Source organism: Diceros bicornis, chromosome 8, assembly GCF_020826845.1.
Source record: "Diceros bicornis minor isolate mBicDic1 chromosome 8, mDicBic1.mat.cur, whole genome shotgun sequence".
NCBI lineage: Eukaryota > Metazoa > Chordata > Mammalia > Perissodactyla > Rhinocerotidae > Diceros > Diceros bicornis.
Window position 1 is genome coordinate 2,781,336 of NC_080747.1, and position 20,107 is coordinate 2,801,442.

At 64.7% G+C, this 20,107-nt stretch overlaps 1 protein-coding gene across 1 annotated transcript in view; it reads left to right on the forward strand.

Annotated features, from left to right (window-relative positions):
* The window catches only part of DOK7 (docking protein 7), a 35,533-nt gene extending 17,781 nt beyond the window's left edge, over nucleotides 1–17,752 (forward strand). The window contains 7 exon segments of the mRNA XM_058546633.1: nucleotides 5,400–5,519; nucleotides 7,287–7,406; nucleotides 8,469–9,190; nucleotides 13,671–13,740; nucleotides 13,878–13,892; nucleotides 17,174–17,299; nucleotides 17,619–17,752. Coding sequence (XP_058402616.1) covers nucleotides 5,400–5,519; nucleotides 7,287–7,406; nucleotides 8,469–9,190; nucleotides 13,671–13,740; nucleotides 13,878–13,892; nucleotides 17,174–17,299; nucleotides 17,619–17,752 — 1,307 coding nt within the window.
* Nucleotides 17,753–20,107: the final 2,355 nt, after the last annotated feature.

Consider the following 20,107-nt stretch of genomic DNA (forward strand, 5'->3'; position numbering starts at 1 on the left):
GACCTGAGGGCATGGAGACTCACCCACATCTCCAGATGGGAAAACTTCGGTCCTTGGGCGTGAAGTCCATTCTCCAGGATTTCAGTGACAATGTAGAACCTCTCTGCCAGTTCCTGAGACCTCAGCCTCGTCTCGATCTCTCTGAGCCTCAGTTTCCTTCTCTGCACCGGGGGCTCACTGTGCCCCTAACACGAGATGCCGTATAGGGGAAGGGCCGGCCTGGATCCTGGTCTCCTCGGTGCTCAGTCCCTCCCCCTGGGAAGGGGCCCTCAGGCTGCTCCCGCCTCCAGCCCCTGTGCAGCGTCTTGTGGCTCCAGAGTGACCCCACCAGCAGGTCTCTGGCTAAGGAGGGTCTGCTGCCAGGTGATGATGTAGCCAGGCGCCTGGGCAGTGGGGGGCAGCGTCCCCTAGAGGAGATCCTGGGACCCGCCCTCCCAGAGAGAGACCCCTGTGCTGGGCCAGGTCGGCCCCCCACGGACCCGGCCGGTGGAACCAGCCCCGCCTTCTGTGATGGCTCTGGGCGAGCAGGCCAAGGTTTGTGGAATTGTCCCAGTGGTGGACATTCAACATGAGCAATGCCCTTCCCACCCGAGCCTTTGAGCCTCACCTTGGCAGGGCCCCGGGAGGCAGTGGGCTCCGCGGAAAGAGCAGGGCCTGGGTTCCCCGGCCCCACACCTCAGCTCCACGTCCCAAGGCGGGGATGGGAGGACACCTGCTGCCGTGCCCTGCCGCAGCCCCATGCCCTTGGCCCCTGCGTGGCTGGGTCGTGCAGGACACCACGTCAGAGAACGGGCTGATGGACAGCACCCACAGCCGGCATCCGGGGAGGTGCAGAGAAAAGACCCCAGGCCAGCCCTGAGGGGCCTCCCGCCCGAGCAGGCTGTGCCTGGGGGGCCCAGTGCCGCCGGAGGGGTTCAACACGGTGGCAGGGGAGGAAGGTGGGTCACCAAGGAGTGGCCTGGGCTGGACGTCGCAGGGAGCAGAGTGTCGATGGTGATGGGGAGGTTGAGACCAGCCCTCGCTCAGGAATGGAGCCCGGTGCCGCAACTGCCCCTCCTCCACTTAGCTCAGGCAGTGTTGGGTGCCCTCCTGGCTCTTGTGCCCCTGGGGCACTTGTGTGTGTGTGTGTGTGTGCACGTAGGGGTCGTTGTCACGGCAGTTGGCCACGCACCTGGCATTTGGAGGGGAGCCGCTGTGAGGAGGTTACACGCCCTGCGGTGTGGGGTCCATCCTGCCCAGACAGCGACAGGGCGTGAGAGGCACCGGCGGGGCAGGGTGGGACTGAGCCTGCTTCCTGGAGGGTTGATTGGGCTTTTTGTTGTGTTTTGTTGTTTTTGTTTTACCTGAGCAAAATACACACAACATAACATTTACCATCTTAACCGTTAGTGTCCAGCATTAAGTGCATTCACATTGTTGTGCAGCCATCACCACCATCCGTCTCCAGAATGTGTTCATCTTCCCAAACTGAAACTCTGTCCCCATTAAACACTAATTCCGCATTCCTCCTCCCCCAGCCCCTGGCACCCCCATTCCACTGTCTGTCTCTATGGATTGGGCTGCTGTAGGGACCTCATATAAGTGTAATCATTCAGTATTTGTCCTGTTGTGACTGGCTTATTTCACTCAGCACAATGTCCTCAAGGTTCATCCATGTCATAGCTGTGTCAGAATTCCCTTCCTTTTTAAGGCTGAATAATATTCCATTGTATGGATGGACCACATTTTGGTTATCCATTCATTGATGGACACTTGGGTTGCTTCCACGGTTTAGGTATTGTGAATAAGGCTGCTGTAAACATGGGTGTACAAATATCTCTGAGATTCTGATTTCAGCTCTTTTGGGTGTATACTCAGAAGTGGAATTGCTGGGTCACATGATAATTCTGTTTAAGTTTTTGAGGAACCTCCACACTGTTTTCCACAGAGGCTGCACCATTTTACTTTCCCACTAACCGTGCAAGAGAGTTCCAGTTTCTCCACGTCCTCACCAACACTTGTTGTTTTCTGTTTGTTTGTGTTTTTTTAATAATAGTCCTCCTGGTGGATGTGAAATGATTGGGTGAAATTTAAAACTTTAATTTCAAATGAACTTGTTTCATTGAACTTTGCTTCTTTCTCCCAAAATGAAAGGGCAGAGAAAAATGAAATTCTCATTAGTAGATGTTTTTCTCTCTTAGGAAACCCTGTATGAAATACTATCCCAAGGGGCTTGGTTAGCCATGCCAACTTTCTGATTCAAAGTCTAACGCAAGGCAAGTCAGTGCTGTCTGCACAGAGCTTTCTAGAACCTTCTCAGCATGGAAGTCCTCCAGAGCTTTCAGTCCCCGACAGGACTCCCACCATGTGGTCTTTGTCAACAAAGGTGGCACATTAATACCTGTTCCCTGAGGAGCTGGGATGCTGAGCACTAATAAGACTGAGTGGCAAGGATCAGGCCACTGGATATTATTTAAACACTAACCCCAAACTCTGGGAATCCGCCAGACCTGACTGGCTCGTCGACAGTTTGAATGGAGAGTCTTTTCTTTCTCAGGGCTGGTGAATCTTTGAGTTGAATGTGACGGTGTTTCCACTGGAGATATTTGTCCTGGGGAGTAGTTGCATATATGACGCGGCTGAGGTTTGCCAGCACCCCTGAGAACCCATAGCATGTCCAGAGCACAAGGTGGCTGTGAGCCCGGCAGGTGGCTGGCTCTCTGCCCAGCAGAGCCCTCTCTTTGTCTTTACTTCCCCACGTCATTCATCGCTGCATAACAAACACCCCAAACCTCATGGCTGTTTCAGTGCTTGTGAATCCGGGGGATCTGGGCAGGGCTCAGTGGAGACGGCTTGTCTCTGCTCCACGAGGTCGACTGGGGTCCTTGGGCAGTGGCATTTGGCTGGGGGCCTGGCTGGCTGTTGGCTGGGCTGCCTCAGCTCTCCTCTGGGGGCTGCCCTCTCCGGCAGGGTAGCCGGCTGCCCACATGGTGGCCGGTTCCAAGAGAGAAAGTGGAAGTCGCCAGCCCCTGAGGCCTTGGCCCAAAACCGTGAAGAGCGTCCCTCTGCCACTTCATGTGGGCCAGAGCAAGCCACAGGCTGGCCCAGACCCCAGGGGAGGGGAATGGACCCCCCTCGGGGTGAGGGGCTTCATGGACGCTGTTGGGAGGAGGCGTGGGGGCCATCTCTGCAGTGACCACGCCCATACGATGCAGCAAAACTGGGCCAGGCTTCCCCACACACAAACAAACAAGGAATGCAAAGATCGCTTCCCTGGGCGGGGGCCAGGGGACTGCCTGCCTCTGCTCCCTCTTTCCATCCCTGGGGGGCTCCTGGGGCCCTGGGTTAGACATGGGGGCCACAGACGACTCAGGAGTGGTCCCTGCCTGGGAGGCGCTGGGCCTGGCACCAGGACAGCATCCAGAGAGATGAGGGGACGCATGAAGTCAAGGGCCACAGGGTCTGCCCCAGAGGAGGCGTTCCCTGAAAGCATCACCCAGTGAATGGTCAGGGGTCAGGGGTCAGGAAAGGCATCAGGAAAGCCACGTTAGGTGAGCGGAGTCTCGACAGGTGAAGGGCACCACAGGTGGCCGAGGGGCATGTTGGGTGGGCTGGGCATACTTACGGAGCTCCGGGGGTCCCCAGAGCCGGGGGTGGGGGAGGGGAGTCTTGGAGGGCCCCCAAGAGGGCAGCGAGCCCAGGCGGTCAGGCCCTCGGGGACGAGCTTCCCCCCAGGGAGCCCCTGCAGGCCAGCCGGGGTGGTGGCACGGCGGTGTCTTCAGGGCACGTGGCGCTCGGCGGCCACCCCAGTGGAATGCCGCCGGCCCGGCTCCCTTCGTAATGTGGTTTTTTATAGTCGGGGCACTGGCTGTGCCTCTGCCTCTGCCAGCTGACCGTGAGCTCGGGATTAGAGGCCCGGCCCTTCGTGAGGGCCTGGCGGGGCGGTGATGGGACAGGGACGCTGTGAGTGGGCTGGTGGCCCGTGTGAGGGCCTTCCCCTCACCTGTCCTCCAGCCAAGGTCCTGGGCACAGGTTCTCGCTGCGTCCCCCCGCTGGAGGCCCATCCACCAGGGCCTTTCTGAGGGGCCCAGGCGGGCCTCGGCCCCCACCGCACGCCTCGCCTCTGCTTTCTCCTGCTCAGGAGCCCCGTGGGCCAGGACGAGCCCAGCCCCGGTTCCCGGGCGCTGCACGACGGAGCTCCAACACCGGAGGTGCTGCCCCAGGCCCCGGGGGCGCTGCCACATGTGGGGCTGGCGGGGCCCTGGAGTTCGGGGAAGGCGGGGTGTGACCGTGACCGCGGCAGAGGTCTTAGTGCAGAGCTTTCTCCTCCCTCCCCGTCAGCGTCCCCAGAACCTTCCCTTCCAGAGGGAGCGTGCCTTTCTTTGGGCAACGGGCAGAGGGCGAGTGCTGAGGGATTCTTGCGCGGTGACGCCACACCAGCAGCCAGCCCCACGTGGCCCCGCGTCCCCATTCACTCGCGGGCAGTTGGCGAGGGATTTCATTCACTCTGGCTGGGGCTCGGGGCCCAGCGGGAGGGCGTGCGGGCCTGGGGCACAGGGCCGAGCTGACTCACCGGCCTGCTCTCTGTGCTGGCCCCGAGGGCGCCGCAGGCTCCAGGTGCCCCCTCCACCTGAGCACCCCCTGCCTGGGCTGGGGCCTCATGCCGGGGCCTTCCCTCAGCTGGTGGGAGCCCCGCAGGCACGGCCTCAGTACCTTTATGCCGTGGGCTCCGGTTTCTGGCCCGAAAACGCACCCGGGAAGAGGGGAGGGGGCCTCGGTGGCCCCAGCAGTGGTGGACGCCTCATTTGTGGGGCAGGCACCACCACACGCATTTTACCAACCCTGTATTTAGCCCTCACGACAGCCGCGGGGAAGGAAACCAGGGGGAGGTCACCCCACGTGACCGAGGTCTCGCAGCCCTTGCAGGGATGTGAACCCCAATCTAGGCAGGCCCCGTCCCTCAAATGAGCATGGGAACATGAGGGAGGGGCAGCCGGGCTCTCCTGTGCAGCCAGGACGCCCTCATTGGCCTCCTCCCGTGGGCACCATCCTCCAGAAGCAGCCGGAGATGGCTGACCCGGAAGACCCGGGACCAGCAGGTCAGGACTCCCTCTCCCACCGCCTTCCTGCCTCGCAGCGAGGTTGCCCAGGCAGGGCTGGTGTGCACGGGCCCGGGAGAGCCAGGTGTGTGGCCCCAGCCGCCTGGACGACTCGTGTGTGTGTGTGTGTGTGTGTGTGTGTGTGTGTGTGTGAAGGACGCGGCGGGCTTACCAGGAAGAGACTCACACAGGGTGCTCTGGGGACACTGCTCCCGGCGGGGTGGTCTCGTGGGTTTGCTCAGGTTTCCCCCAGCCCGCCCCGCAGGGTCCCACCCCACCCGTGCCCGCCCGGCTGACGCAGGGCCTGTCCTCCCCCTGCAGGGGCCGGAGTCTTCTTCCTGTCCTCGGCCGAGGGAGAGCGGATCAGCTTCCTGTTCGACTGCATCGTCCGCGGCATCTCCCCGACCAGGGGCCCCTTTGGGCTGCGGCCGGTCCTCCCAGGTGCGTGCAGGTCGGGGCCTGGCGGGAGGGTGGGCTGGCTCTGTCAGCCGGGCGTGGTGGGCTGCCTTCCCTCCGCCTCCGCCTCCGCCCTCCTGCCCACGCGCAGCTGAGAAGCCTGGAGCGGGGCTCCAGGACACCTTCCGAGCCCGCCCCGTCCGCCAGAGCCGGTCAGGGCCCTGCTGGAGGTCGCTGGACTGGGGGCTGGGGTCAGGCCTGGCTCCGGCCACCCAGCATTCGGGCCGGCAGCCAACTTGTGGGGTTGCCTGGTGTGTGGGGTCTCAGTGCACTGGGGGCCGCAAGGGTGCACTGAGCCTACCTCATCCTGTCCCCACCCTCCTCCCTGGCACCATTCGTCCAGAGTCCTGGGCCAGGGACGGTGCTGGACCCCCGGGGTGAGGTCTGCCCTCTGGCTGGAGAGGCCGGAGCCCAGCTGCCGTTGGAGGGACAAGGGGTTGTCCTGGTCACTATGGCTTTCCTTGACAGAGGCCCACAGGGTGGGTGGTACCCAGGATTGCTCAGTGAGGCAGTGCTTGTCCTGTTGTCCAGGAGGAGACCAGGGCCTGCGGCCATGTGGCAGGGTCAATGAGCTCACACCTCCGGTCTCCTTGTGTGGCACCACAGCCGGGGCGAGGGCAGATGGGGCCGCCTGGGAGGACAGAGGCAGGTGACGTGCCAGGTCCCCCTTCTCCCAGTGCGGCCCCTCAACCTCCTGACCCCCTACACGGGCCGCAGGGTGGGAGATGGGCTAGGGAGGAAGGAGGCAGCCCCTGGGTCCAGAGCTGGCTGCCCAGGCTCCGCTGGACGGTGCAGCATCGCCCTCTGCTGGCCTTCTCCTGCCTTGCGCTGCAGATGTGGTGTGGGCGGCAGGGAGCCCAAGGGGGTTGGTATGGACAGTGGGGGTGTGGATGGTGGGGGTGTAGACGGCAGGGATGTGGACAGGGCTGGTGGGGCTCCGCCCTCTGTGCCTGGCCAGCGTCTCATCGAAGCCCTGTGATTGTCGGGGACTCCTGAGATGTGGCCTGCACGAGGGCAGAAGCCTCACACTCCTGACTTTCAGGTGTCCTCTAGTGCTGACCCTTGCTCGGTCAGACCCACGTGGACTCCGAGGCCCAGAGGCAGAACCCGCCTCCTGTAGACAGTCGGCAAGGGGAAGGGAGAGATTAGAGTCAGGGGTCCACCCTGCCCTGAGCACGTCCTGTGCATTCCCGTTTTGGCGCCGCCCTGGCTGGGGCGCCCTGTCTCTGCATCCGCAGTTTGCAGACGTGGATGTGGGGCTCAGGGAGGGCCGGTGGTTGAGCTGTGAGTCTGTACTCGCCAGCATCTTGCTACCCCACCATCTGCCAGATGGGAAAATGGTCAGGAGGGCGTGCCTGGCGTCGTGACCCTGGGTGTCACGAGGTTGGTCCCCACCACAAGGCCTGTCAGCTTTGGGGCACAGGACAGAGGCTGGTGGTCAGTGGGGGGCTGTCCATGGTACAAGACACAGGCTGATAGTCTGGAGCTGTCCACAGACATAGGGTGGCCGGGGGGCTGTCCACAGGCACAGGACACAGGCTGGTGGCCGGAAGATCTGGATGCGGGTGGTTTGGGTGCCCCAAAGTTGATGTCCTGGCTGGGGGACAGGCATTGGGGCTGGACCCGGGTGTGCGTGGCCCTGGCAGTGCTGGGCTCACCGTGACGTCCTGGGCAGCATGTGGGTTGTAGCTGAGGGTCTTACGGGGAGAGGGCTGGGGTTTCCTCCTCTGTTGAGTCTCTTCTCCGCCGCAGACCTGAGCCCTGGGGGTCCCGCCACGGTGGAGGAGCGCGTGGCCCAGGAGGCCCTGGAGGCCCTGCAGTTGGAGAAGCGGCTCAGCCTCCTCTCCCATTCCTGCCGGCCAGGCAGCGGAGGTAGGGTGGGCTGTGGCCTCGGCCTGGGCTGTGGGGAGGGGCAGCAGTAGGGGCGGGGCTGTCCCTCTAAGCCGACCTCCAAGGTCCTGATCATTCATTCATTCATTTTGCTCCCTCGTGATCATTCATTCATTACTCCTCCTCATCATTCATTTGTCTCCCTCAAGTTCATTCATTCATTCCTTTCCCTCAGGTTCATTCATGCATTCAGCTCCCTCCTGATCATTCATTCCTTCATTCTTTTTTCTCCTCTTCATTCATCTCCTTAGGGTTCATTCATTTGTTCCTCTCCTCCTGATCATTCGTTTGTTCCCTTACCATTTCACAAACACTAAGCACTGACGGGCAGTGTGGTGCTGCCACGAGAGCTGGCTGGCGGGTGGGGTTTGAATTCCCTGCTCACAGCCGCGTGGCCTGGGCGAGGCCACGGCCTCTCGCGCTCCAGTTTCACCACTGGTGCCCAGGGAGGCTCAGGGGTGCCGGCTGCAGGGAGCAGAGCCCCTCCTCAGCGGCCCACGCCTCTCGGTTGCTGCAGTTCATGGGAAGCCCCTCGGGGGCCGCTGCAGCTCTCGTGAGGGCGGCCAGCCCGGGGGGCTGCACTGGGGTCTCCCGGCCAGAGCAGGGGGGGTCTGCGGGCCCTGTCTGCCCTCTGATTGCTGCACAGTGGGGATGGTGCACAGTGGGGACGGTGGCCTTCTCCCCTCCTGTCCAGGCCCGCCCCTGGGAGCAGTGCGTCTCAAGTTTGAGCTTTTACCTTCCTGGGGGAGGGGGTCACATCGGGTTTCCAGAGGGCGGTGGCTGAGGGGGACAGAGGGGAGGGGCGCGGGTTCTAGAGAGGGCCGGAGTGGAGGCGAGGTCGGTGTGGGGAGAGGGGCTCTGGTGGGCGGTGTGCTGCAGCCTCCAGGGGGGGCCTGGGGCGGGGCGGGGCTCGAGACGAGAGTGCCGGCCTTGATGGGGTGGGGAGTCGGGTGGGTTCTGGACGTCAGCTCTAACCCAGCCCCCCAGTCCCCGCTGACCTCCCCCAGCCCCTGCAGCAGCCTCAGCCGCCGCTCTCCGTCTCAGGGGATGACCGCAGCCTGTCCAGCTCGTCGTCGGAGGCCAGCCACTCGGACGTCAGCGCCAGCAGCCGGCTCACAGCGTGGCCAGAGCAGTCCTCGTCCTCGGCCGGCACGTCGCAAGAGGGGCCCGGGCTGGCGGCGGCCCAGGCCCCTGGGGAGGCCGCGCTGGGCGCCTCGAGGCCGCCCCCGAAGGCGCTGCGGCCGCGGCAGCTGCAGGAGGTCGGCCGCCAGAGCTCGTCGGACAGCGGCATCGCCACGGGCAGCCACTCCTCCTACTCGGGCAGCTTCTCGTCCTGCGCCGGCAGCAGCCTGGACGTGTGGCGCGCTGGCGACGACTTTGGCTCGCTGCTCAGCCTGCCGCCGGCGGGGGCGCCCGAGCCCAGCCTGTGCGCCTGCCCGCCGGGCGCGGCCGAGTACCAGGTGCCCGCTGCGCTGAGGCCCCACTACGACACGCCGCGCAGCCTGCGCCTCGGCCCCCGCGACCAGCCGCCCGCGGCGCACGGCGGCCCCGACAGCGCGGGGCCCGGGGACTCGGGCGGCCAGACGTCCGCGGCCTGTCCCTCCGGCTGGCTGGGTGCGAGACGGCGGGGACAGGCGACGGAGGCCCCCGGCGGCGAGCCCGCACTGCCCAGCCCGGCCCTCGGGGAGTCCTGGGAGGCGGCCATGCCCCCCGCCGGGCCCCCACCCGCTTTCTTTTCCGCGTGTCCCGTCTGTGGAGGCCTCAAGGTAAACCCCCCGCCCTAAGAGCGCAGCCCAGGCCTCGCCAGAGTCTGGCTTTGGCCCGCTCACGCCCCCACAGGAGAGGAGGGGGCACTTGCCCCCTCGCCCAGGGGCTGCCCTGCGTGCCATTGGTGAAGCCTGGACTGTGCGGCTCAGTGGGGAGGGCCCGGTGGGTGGGGGAGCGGGGCCTCTGGGAGGGGCCACGAGGTGGGGGAGGTCCGACTTGGATGCAGCAGAAGTGCATTCTGGAAAGTGGGAGACTGCGTGGGGCAGGCTGGGGTCTGCAAAGGCCAAGGCCCAAGGATCAGGTGCTGGGGGCGCAGGCGGGCCCTGCGTCCCTGCCGGCTGGCGCTGTGCGCTTGGGGTGCTCAGGCCAGGAGGCCTCCTCTCCGACCTGCCTCGTGGACGGCCTTACATTTCAGCCCGGGTCCCCTCCATGGTGCACAGTCACGCTGCCCGCTAAAAATCAAATCCCTCCACAGCACCCAGACACCCCAGTCCTGTGAATGCAAGCCCAAGACTAACCTCCCTGTGCGCCACGTGGTGTGTGTGACGAGCTTTACCCGTTTGCCCCTTGCCTGCCCCTAAAGCAGCATCCACAGGTCGCCCATCCCACAGAAGAGGAAACTGAGGCTCAGGAGGCCCAGGGACTTGTGGGGTCTGGGACTCAAGACCCCCATGGCTCGCCCCACACCAGCCTTTCCCTGAACCTGACGGCTCTCGGGCGAGGAGTGGGCAGGGCCGGGCAGTGGTCTCCTTCTGTCGGGCCGGCTCAGCAGGGTCAGCTTGCCAGGAGGCCCAGCTGTGACAGTGCTGGGGCCCTGCACTCCCCTCCGCACTCCTGGCTGGGAGCCGGCAGGCGGGGGTCAGGACCAGAGGCTGCCAGGGCTCGGAGGGCCCGTCCGTTTGCACTCAGAGGCCAGACTCTGCCGGTGGGTCACCCCCTGGCACCGTGCCCCTTCTGCGCCCTCCGGGGTCCATCTGCTCACCTGCATGGAGTGCAGCCTCGTGGCCTGCTGTGTGCGTTCTGCCATTTCAGATGCTCCCACGAGGTGCGTGGCCCGTGGCCGTCCGATTGTGGACTCTCTGTTGGCTTCGTTCCTACGGTCTGGAATCAGCCCCCGTCCAAGGGCACACGGCTTCCTGTAAATCTGCCGCTTTGTACCTGCGCTGCTGGCTGAGGACGTTTGTTGCTCTTTTACATTTTTAAAATCTGACACTGTTTGTAATACATTCTTAGACTGGAAATAAAATGTTCTTTTCTTAGCGTCTTGTCCTTTTCCATTTGGCCAGCCCCCTCCACCTCCCACCCTGGCCCTCCCAGGGGTCCTCTGACCTTCTCTGGAATCCAGGGCCCAGCCCCCTTGGCCTGAGCTCAGGAGAGCAGTGTGAGACCCCGCAGCCTAGTCAGCCTTCAGCCTGAATGCGCTCGAGGCGTGAAGAAGGAGAGGCGGCTCCAGACGCCCACGGGGCCTGTGTGTGTGTGTGCGCGCATGCATTCACATGCATGTATGTGGTGTGTGCACGTGTAACGTGTGCACATGTGTAACATGGTGCACACGTGTAAACGTGTGTGATGTTTGCATGTGCATGTGTGTGCATGTACAGGCATTTGTGTGTGGTGTGTGCCTGTGTGCACGTGAGTTGCATGCACATATATGTTTGGTGTGCACGTGCTCGCGCACATGTGAGTTGCATGCATGTGTGGTGTGTGCACACGTGTGTGTGTGGTCTGTGGGATGTGTGCGCACACAGGTGGTGTGTCCCTCTGTGTTCACTGCAGGCCACAGTGAGGTCCTTGGTGGTCCCTTGGGCTCAGGCAGGTGAGGGGGGACACGCCGCTTTCTGGGCCAGTGAGGGTCTTGGCTCTGAGCCTGGCACAGCCCCTCCCTGTCTCCCCCATGCGGGCAGAGCTCCGGGGATCCCAGCTCAGACCCCCTGCACATCCTGAGGACCCTGTCCTGCCACACCCATTTTCACCCTTGCTCACCACCCAGTGGGGGCCGACTCTGCCAGGGGAGCCGGTGGGCTCCCGCTGCACTGCAGCGCTGGGAAAGGCCAGCTTGGTGGCCCCAGGCAAGTCACCACACCTGTCTGAGCCTCAGTTTCCTCTTCATAGGGGGGACACCAGTCCCCACCTCCCTGGGCACACCGAGTGGATCGATGAGAGGATGCACGTGAGTGCTGGGTGGAGGCCTGGTGACAAGAGTCGTCATCACACACACGGTGCTCTCACCTCCCCAGAGGCCCTGCCAATCTTGTTGCAAAAGAAATCAGGCTGTGAGCGGCTGCTGCCGGGGAGCTGGCTGGGGTAGCCCTGGGGGGCTGGGCTGTCTGCTCTGGCCAGAGCCCCTCGTCACCTGGGCTCAGTCCCACTGTTCTCCCGCGGGTCTCCTGCGTGGGTGCAGCCGGGGTGGGGCAGGCATTCCTCTGACCAGAACAGACAGGCCCCAGTGGCTGAGTGACTGGCCCCCGCCATGTGAAGCGAGGGCGGGCTGGAGCTGGGCGTCTGTGTGCCCCTCCCGTGTGGGTATCCTGGCTGTGGACTCGGGTCTCCTTGACTGAGGTTGATGGCTGGGACTCCAGGGAACGGCCATCTGGGGGTGAGGCTGGAGGAGTGGACTGTGGCCCGCCAGGTGGGGACTCGGTCTTGCTGGGGGCCCTTGGCTGGAGGAGGCGTGGCCGAGGACCTGGGCGGGTGGGGCCTGGGCCGATGGCATGAGGTCCTCACCAGAAGAGGGAGGGGCCCTTCGTGGGAGTGCCCGCTGACCACTGTGACCCTCTGGGGACTGTTGGAGCCCATGACATCTAGTGCGATGGGGTGGCTCAGGAGGAGGAGGGCCTGGCCCCCCAGAGTGAGCGTGCCTCAGTCTTTCCCCAGATCCCTGGCGGCCCCAGGGGATGAGGTGGTGGGCACGGTGGCTTCTTGCCCGGTGGGGCTGGGCGGGGCACCAGAACAGCCTTTCATGGTGGGGGTGTCGCAGGAGGCATTCGCCTTCCTCTGTTCTCCCCAACGTGCTCACGTGGTGGGCCTCTTGCTCCTGCTTGGGAGCCGTGAGGGGCTCCGGCGCCGCAGGGTCACCAGCTCCTCTCTTCCTCCCCAGGGTGGGGCGGGCAGTGTGGGGGTTCTTCTCAGGTGCCCTGGGGCTTTCTATCGGATGTCAGGGCTGGGACAACTCGGGGAGCAGGCCCTCAGCACAAGTCCTTCTCACCTCCCCGGGGCTGCGCAGCCCACTTGCCCCACCTTGGTCCTGGCACCCTGGGGGGACAAGGTGGGTCTGCGTCCGCTCGTTTTCCATGGCGTCTTGCTGCATCCCGCCCACAGGCAGCGTTTGGGTCTGGCGCTGCAGCTGCAGGACTGGCCCCAGGCGGGTGCCATCTCAGGTGGGGCTCTGAGCAGCCGCGCGTGGGGCTCCTGAGGCAGGTGGCTGACCTCCTGTGTCACAGGCCTGCGGAGGTGGGCGAGGACTCAGGTCCAGAGGCCCGTGTGTGTGTGACAGCCTTCGGGGGGGGGGGGCTCTCGTCCCAGGTGTCGGAGCTCAGACACACCCCGCCCAAGTCGCCAGGGCTGCACGGGGATGTCTTGATATATGTGACAGGTTAGACCAGCCCAGCGTGCTCAGGGCGTCCCTCCAGCCTGGCTCAGGACCAGGGTCAGGGTGCTGTGTCCTGGGTCCATGGCACCCACCACTGTCCTCCCAGAGAGTGGGTCGGGCTTCTGCACCCCCATTCCAGACCCCGCCCCCCACGAGGCCCCACTGCCCGGCACGCTCCCCAGAAGCACTGCGGATGCCCGACCCTTTCCGGTTATCTGCCTTGGCCCTGGTGTGGCCTGTCCTGAGGGCTTTGGGAGATGGCAGCCCAGCAGCAATGAACGTGCCAGCCGTGGGTCACCGTCCCTCCCTCCTGATCTTCCGGCCGACCCTTCCCCCCGGCTCTAGGCCACCACAGCCCAACAACCCCTCTTCCCCCGAGTCTGTCCGAACCTCCAATGGGGCACCGCGAGGAGATGCTGCGGTCTGGGGGACTTGGCTCCTCTCACGGGGGTCCCGGGTGGACCCTCTCGCAGGTGCTGCTTACAGTGGCCGGCAGGGCCCAGGGCCAGGGCACGCATGTCACAGCCCTGTGCATCTGGCTACAAATCCCGCTGCGCAGCGGGCCGCACATGGTGGACGGTGGGGCTGTGAGCCAACGAGACGTGTTTACAAGGACAGGCAGAGCCAGGTTTGGCCGGGGGGCCCGAAGTTCCCACCCTTCTCCCCAGACGGGGTCATGTGGGCATCAGGGCTCGCGGGCCGGCCGCAGTCCTAGGGCACGTGGTGAGGGGTCCCTGGAGACAAGGAGTCGAGCCTCAGGCTGCTCTCCCCTGTGGGTGGTCTAGCCCCCAGTGACCTGTGTCCCCCCTGGGGTTAGCATCTGGTTCTCAGGACGGGGCAGGATGAGTGGGAGCAAGTGGACAGACTGATGCCTGTTCTCTTTGGTCTAGGGAGCGGCTGCCTCCCCACCTGGGATCCTGACGGCACGCGCAGGTAGGCCCGGCTTTGGGACCAGCTCCCGTACAGCCCTGGGACAAGGGATGTGGCGGTGGAGGTGGCCGCAGTTACAGCCCAGCCAGAAAGTCTGTACCAGATAGGGCAGCGGAGTGACAGTGGACAGAGGGGGACAGTGGACAGAGGGGTGACAGTGGACAGAGCAGTGACTGTGGACAGTAGGGGACAGTGGACAGAGGGTGACAGTGGACAGTGGGGGACAGTGGACAGAGCAGTGACTGTGGACAGTGGGGGACAGTGGACAGAGGGTGACAGTGGACAGTGGGGGACAGTGGACAGAGGGTGACAGTGGACAGTGGGGACAGTGGACAGTGGGGGACAGTGGACAGAGGGTGACAGTGGACAGAGGGGGACAGTGGACAGAGGGGGACAGTGGACAGAGGGGGACAGTGGACAGTGGGGGACAGTGGACAGAGGGTGACAGTGGACAGTGGGTGACAGTGGACAGTTGGCGACAGTGGACAGAGGGGGACAGTGGACAGAGGGGGACAGTGGACAGTGGGGGACAGTGGACAGAGGGTGACAGTGGACAGAGGGTGACAGTGGACTGTGGGTGACAGTGGACAGAGGGTGACAGTGGACAGAGGGTGATTGTGGACAGTGGGTGACAGTGGACCGAGGGGTCACAGGGGCCAGAGGGGTGACAGGTCAGAAGGGTGGCAGTGTGCAGCCAGGCCAGCCCTGGCCAGGGTGGGGCAAGGCAGGGCAGCGAGCGGAGGACAGGTGGCTGAGTGTGGCCAGCCTGCCCGGGAGGGGTGCATGGACAGAGTCAGGGCTGGCCTGGAGCCCCAGCCTCTAGGAGGGCGCCGTGTCCTCAAGGCGACAGAGAACAGAGGTGAGCGATGGTCCGGGAGACCCTTGATGGTCGGGGTGATGGTGACTGTGGTGGGGAAGGTCCGGGCAGCGAGCGAGGGGGAGACGCGGGGCCACCCCAGGGTCCTGGAGAAGCCGGGTTAGAAGGTGAAGGCCGGCGGACGCTGGCTCTCGGGGGGGGGGGGGGGGGGGGGAGGCCAGCAAGTTGGGAGAGAGGCTGAAGGTCGGGGGAAGTTGGCCTCGAGCGGGTGGGGCGGGGTGGCTGGAGGTCAGGGGTCAGCTCTGGGCCTCATTTTCTCGGTGGAGCCTCCGGCGGGGGGCGGGTCCCGAACAAGCTTAGACTCTCTATCCCTTCCTCAGAGGCGCGTGGCATCCGTTTGGGGTCAGACCCTGCAGGCCGAGCAGGGCCCAGGCCCACCCGGAGTGGACATCCCTCCGGGGGCAGGAGAGGACTGGCAGGGACCCGGGCAAGCAGGGTCAGATGGGCCCACAGGAAGGCCCCATGCCCACCGGCCTTGGGGGTCCTCGTGTTGGGATGGGGCCCTGAGGACCATCCCCTGACAACAAGAGGCTGCAGGTGGCCTCCCAGGCGATCCTGGATGCCTCTCCCCAGAGCCACCCATGCCTGGGTGGTGTCTGTTACTCAGAAAAGGCGTGCGTGCCCCGGGAACCGGGACGGGACCGGCGCTGATGGGGCGGGGAGGACAGGCATCAGGATCTGCTGGGGGACACGGATCCTTTCCACTGAGGCCAGGGGCTGGGGAGGGTGGCGCCCTGGGTCTGGCGGGGGACAGAGATGAATGGGACCCGAGGAAGTGTGGCCAGAGCCACGGGGATGGGCGGGTGGCGGTAGGGCGGTGGGACCAGGCCTGCATGGTCTGGGGAGAGGCCGGGCAGCACTCATCTGTTCTTGGCTTTGTTCCGGGAAGCATGTGAGGCAGCTTATAAGATGCTCACAAGAAGCCCAAACAGACTGAACCGGCCGAGGGAGATGGGCGGTGAGCGAGGGGTGGGGCGGGGACCAGAGGGAGCCGTGGAAGGAGAGCAGGGGTGGGGGCTTTCCTCCGGGGGAGGCACAGTTTGGGGCAGATATGAGACGCAGTACCCCCTGGCTCCCACAAACACTCCTTAGAGGCCATGACCTTGGGTCAAGCCCCAGAGGCCCTTTTGGCTTTGAGAGGCCCCTGTGTGGAGGCTGGGCCTCCTTCCTAGACTCCCCTCAGACCCTATCTCAGCCCCCTGCCGGGTCTCCCAGCTCCAGCCAGGCCTTTGCCCCCGCCTGCTTCACCTGCCATCCCTGCTTGTCTCCACCCCTCTTGGCTCTTGCCCCCTTCTCCAGGCAGCCTGCCCTGATTTCCCCTGGCCCCGCTGGTCTAGGTGCCTCCCCTGGGCGCCTCTGCCTGTTGTGGCGGATGACACGGGGGAGGGTCTGCGTCTGCCCCTCTGTGTGCCAGGGCCCACCTGGCCTGGCCGGGGAGGGGCCTCACTGTTTGTTGGGAGTACGGATGGGTCCTTGGATGCCCCGTGGACATGGTGCCGCAGGCCCCTCCTTGCCGCCTGGGGGGCAGAGGGCCCTGGCTCTGCATGGCCACCAAGGTGCTCCCTGTGCCTGGCTGCTGGCCGCGTGGGCGGAGGTCATCTTTTCTCGTGGTGGATTCCGTGAGCTATAAACGCAGCGGATTTACGGAAATCCTCTCCTCGGAGCGGAGATTTTCTGGGGATTGGAAACACTCAGCCCGTCCTGTTTGATGAGGGTGCAGGACACTGCGAGCTGCCAGATCGAGGCCAGCTACATGACCTCACCGTGCCCCGTGTGGCCCCTGCAACCGAGGGCCCGAAGGAAGCTCGTGCTGCCCGTGCTCCTGGAGGGCAGCGGGTCTCCAGCAGGGGTGACCAATGGTCCTGGTTTGCCCAGGACCTCCTCATTCCAGCACTGAGTGGCCCGCACCATCAGCTGCTGGGACATGGGACAGGGCAGGGGAGCAGTTTCTTGGATCGGGGGAGGGGCCTTGAAGTGCCTGGGGCCATCCCAGAGGAGGTGTCACTGTGGATGGAAGTGTGGGCCTGTGCTCAGGGAAGGTCCCCTGGGGGTCACCAGTCCAGAGCGGGTTCCTGAAGACTGGAGCAGGCGGAGTGACCGAGGAGGACCTCTGAGGGCAAGGGCTGGGGCAGGGGTGTCCTGCCTGGGAGGGGCAGAGCGCTGGGGAGCCGAGGAGAAAGTGGCCGGGAGAGACAGTCGTAGGAATGAGGGGCTGAGGGTGGGTGGCAGGGAGGATGGAAGAGTGTGGTCGCTTGACTCCGGCGGGCCATGGGGGCCTGTGTGGGGGGCAGCTCAGTGGCGGCCCACCCACTGCAGCAGGCAGAGCGTGTACGGGATGGGGGCACACCCTTTCCAGAAGCTCAGTGGTGAAGGGAAGAGAAAGGCGGGTGCCTGGATCAAGGAGGGACGTAGGGGGGTCTCAGGATGGGCAACGATGGTCCAGGGAAGTCAGGGAGTGGGGGAGGCCCCCTAGGCCCTGGAGAGGTGGAGGGTGGGAGATGTGAGGGGTGGGGTGGGTGAGGAGCTCTCTGCTGAACAGTCTTGGTCAGCTCAGCCCTTGGACTCACAGGCCCCTCTCCACAGGAGCCCTGGGGCCCGAGAGCCCGCGCCGCGAGGCGCCCACCTACGTGAACCTCCCCGCCAGCCCCTCCTCCAGGACGCAGCTGCACTACATGGGCCTGGAGCTCCCGGAGGCGGGCGCGGGGATCCGAGGTGCGTCCCCGCCTGGGGCCCGACAGGTGCTGGGCCTGCATCCCTGGGGGCCCTGGAGCCCTTAACCTCCATGCCTGGCACCTCAGCCCTCAGCAAGGTCCTCGTCCTCCTGCTGAGCCGTGTCCCCGAAGGTGTCACCCTGCCTGCGTCCTCACTCGGGGACCTCCCCGCTCAGGTCCTGGCTGGGTGCATGGTGTGGGTGGAGCTCCCAGCCCCAGCCCCCATCACCCTGTCCAGGCTGAGGCCTCCGTGGGACGCCATGTGGGGCTCGTGCGAAGCTGAGGGGACAGTGGGGCCGGCTCACCTGGGCTGTTTTCAGGGGCCGGCGCTTCCCGCTACGCACAGATCGACATCACAGCCACCGAGGTGGCCCACCGGGTGGGGGCCCGGCATGCACAGAGCCGGGAGGAGCGGCTGCCGGAGCTGGAGCAGAGGAGGAAGGGGGCCCCATAGTGAGGCGGCCGGACACCCCCGCCACGACTGGACAATCCAGAGCGGCCAAGCAGGCCGCCCCCTTCTGTTGGCAACGGCCCGGGGCACGAGGGGCCCGGCCTCTCTGTGGTCATCTTTGCTGCATCCCCGGTGGTCCAGGCTCCGTGACTCGTGGCTTCCTAGCCGCACGGTGGGCATGGCTGGTCCCTGTGCCCTGGTGTGGGTGGGTGGAAGGTTCCGGCCCTCCTCGCCTCGCTGGTCATGGGTGCCTAGAGCTGACCCTTCTTCTGGCCTGAGCTAATCACTCTGGATCTCAGCAGGCGGGAGGGCCACGTGCCCGGTGTCAGGGAGCTTCTGGATGGTTACCCGAGGCAGCGTCTCAGCCGCAGGCGGCCGGGGGATTGGGAGCTGTTTCATGGACCCTGGGATGCAGACCGCCCTCCCTCGCCTGGAGGTGGCCGCCACCCGACTGATGACAGCCATACAGACATGTCTCAGCAAAACACGTGTCCCCACACACACTGAGCGTCCTGCAGCCGTCGGCTCAGGGACCTCCAGCCCCCGGCTGCCCCCTTTGCAGGAGCCTCCACTGCTGCCCGAGCCCTGGGTGCAGGAGGATCGCTCCACGTTCCGACCTGTCAGACGCCCACGTGGCCCCACACGCGTTGACCTGACCGAGTCGCTTCTGGGGACCCAACACTGTTAGTCGTGTAAATAGTTCAAAATGGTTACTGTCCTATTTTTAACAACGACATTATTTTCCTGAAGGATGAGGTGCTTTCTCTGTCTCACGCTGTTTGCAGTGGGCTGCAGCCCTGGACACGGTTCTGCCGTCGTGACACGGGGGAGGGGCTCAGGGCCCGGTTAGCCCCCCTTGGCAGGTCCGGGTGTGCTTCCTCCTGACCCTGCCTGTGGCCTTGCCGGAGGCACGTGGCCTTTCCGTGACTCAGTGATCGGGGGAGTGATGGTCCCGGCTCCACTGGCTGATGGGGGTCTGGACACTGGGAAGTTTCCAGAGCTGGTGGTGGGCTTCCTGCTGTTCCTCCCGAGGCCCTGGGCATGAGAGGGAAGCACCAGGCTGGGCCTCCTACCCTGGTCTCCGAGACCAGATGGGGCCAGGGGCTCCAACCACAGCCCACCCACAACTCTCCCCCCACTCCCACAGCCCACCAGGGACCCAGGGAATCTGGTTAGCTGCCCACGGGGAGCACGAGCAGCTGACACTCCACTCGCTCTCCTCCTCAGCTGGGGTCCCTCGGGCTGGTGGGTCCCAGAACACAGCCCCCCTCGCCCTGCCCCGTCTTCTGAGCTGACCTCTGACTGCTGGGGAAGCCCACAAGCCTAGGTGGTGGGAAGCAGGCTCAGCCCTGAGCCCATGGGGGCGAATGTCCCAGGTGGGATGTAAAGGCCCTGGGGCTGATCCAGCAAACAAGTCAGGCTCTCCGTCTGGAAGGACCCCAGTAGCACACTCTGGACATTCTAGGGTAGCAGAACTTTCCTTTTAAGCTGCAAGTGGGGGTTAAAGCATGGCCAGTGCACCCCAGTCCAGGGCTCCAGCGGTGTCAGGGTCTGCTTGGACGGGAGGGGGCTTGGATGTCCACGCCCCAGGCAAGCAGCACGCACCAGCTCTGGAACAGGTAACTTGGAGTCCTGGGCCTTACCAGTGACCTTGAGTGGCTGCGTCTGGGTCTCCTGTTTTCAGAGTTGGATAAGCCGCTGTTTGGTGATGCTAACATGGGGTCGTGGGCATCCAAGTAAAACATCCTGAAGGGCCGGGCTCAGACCCCAACGCCCAGCAGGACTTGGGCCCCCTTCTGTTCCCGCCCCCGAGTCTGTTTGCCCCTCGCCCTCTGCCCCATGGTGGCAAAGGGGTCTGCTGGCAAACATCCACCTGGAGACCTGTGGCTGCGGGGAAAGAGCCGAGTTCCCTGCGGGGTCAGCCAGGCTCGGCCAAGGGCACCATGTGAGGGATGGTTGGTTGGGGAGCGGGTGCTGTGCAGGGAGACCAGCGTCCGCGCTCACTGAGGCGCCCATGGGGCCCACAGAGTGGAGGGGCCACGGGAGTGAGGACGCCAGCCAAGGCCACGGGCAGGGGTTTGCCCCGACGCATGGCGGCTGCCCTCCAGCCCAGGGAGGCTTCAGGAGTGCTGGGGCTAAGCCAGCCAGGGCGGCCACACAGGGCCGAGGCAGGGCCGGACACGTGCCTGTCCCTCCTCCGGAGCTGTGAAGGGCAGCCGGAACCTGACATCGGGGTCACCCCTGCAAAGCTGCTGCAGCTGCGAGGTGAGGCCCACAGGCCATAGTACAGCAGTGGAGGGGGGTGCCCCAGCTTGAGCCCAGGAAGGGCTCCCCACCTTTGCTGAGGGCAGGGGCACC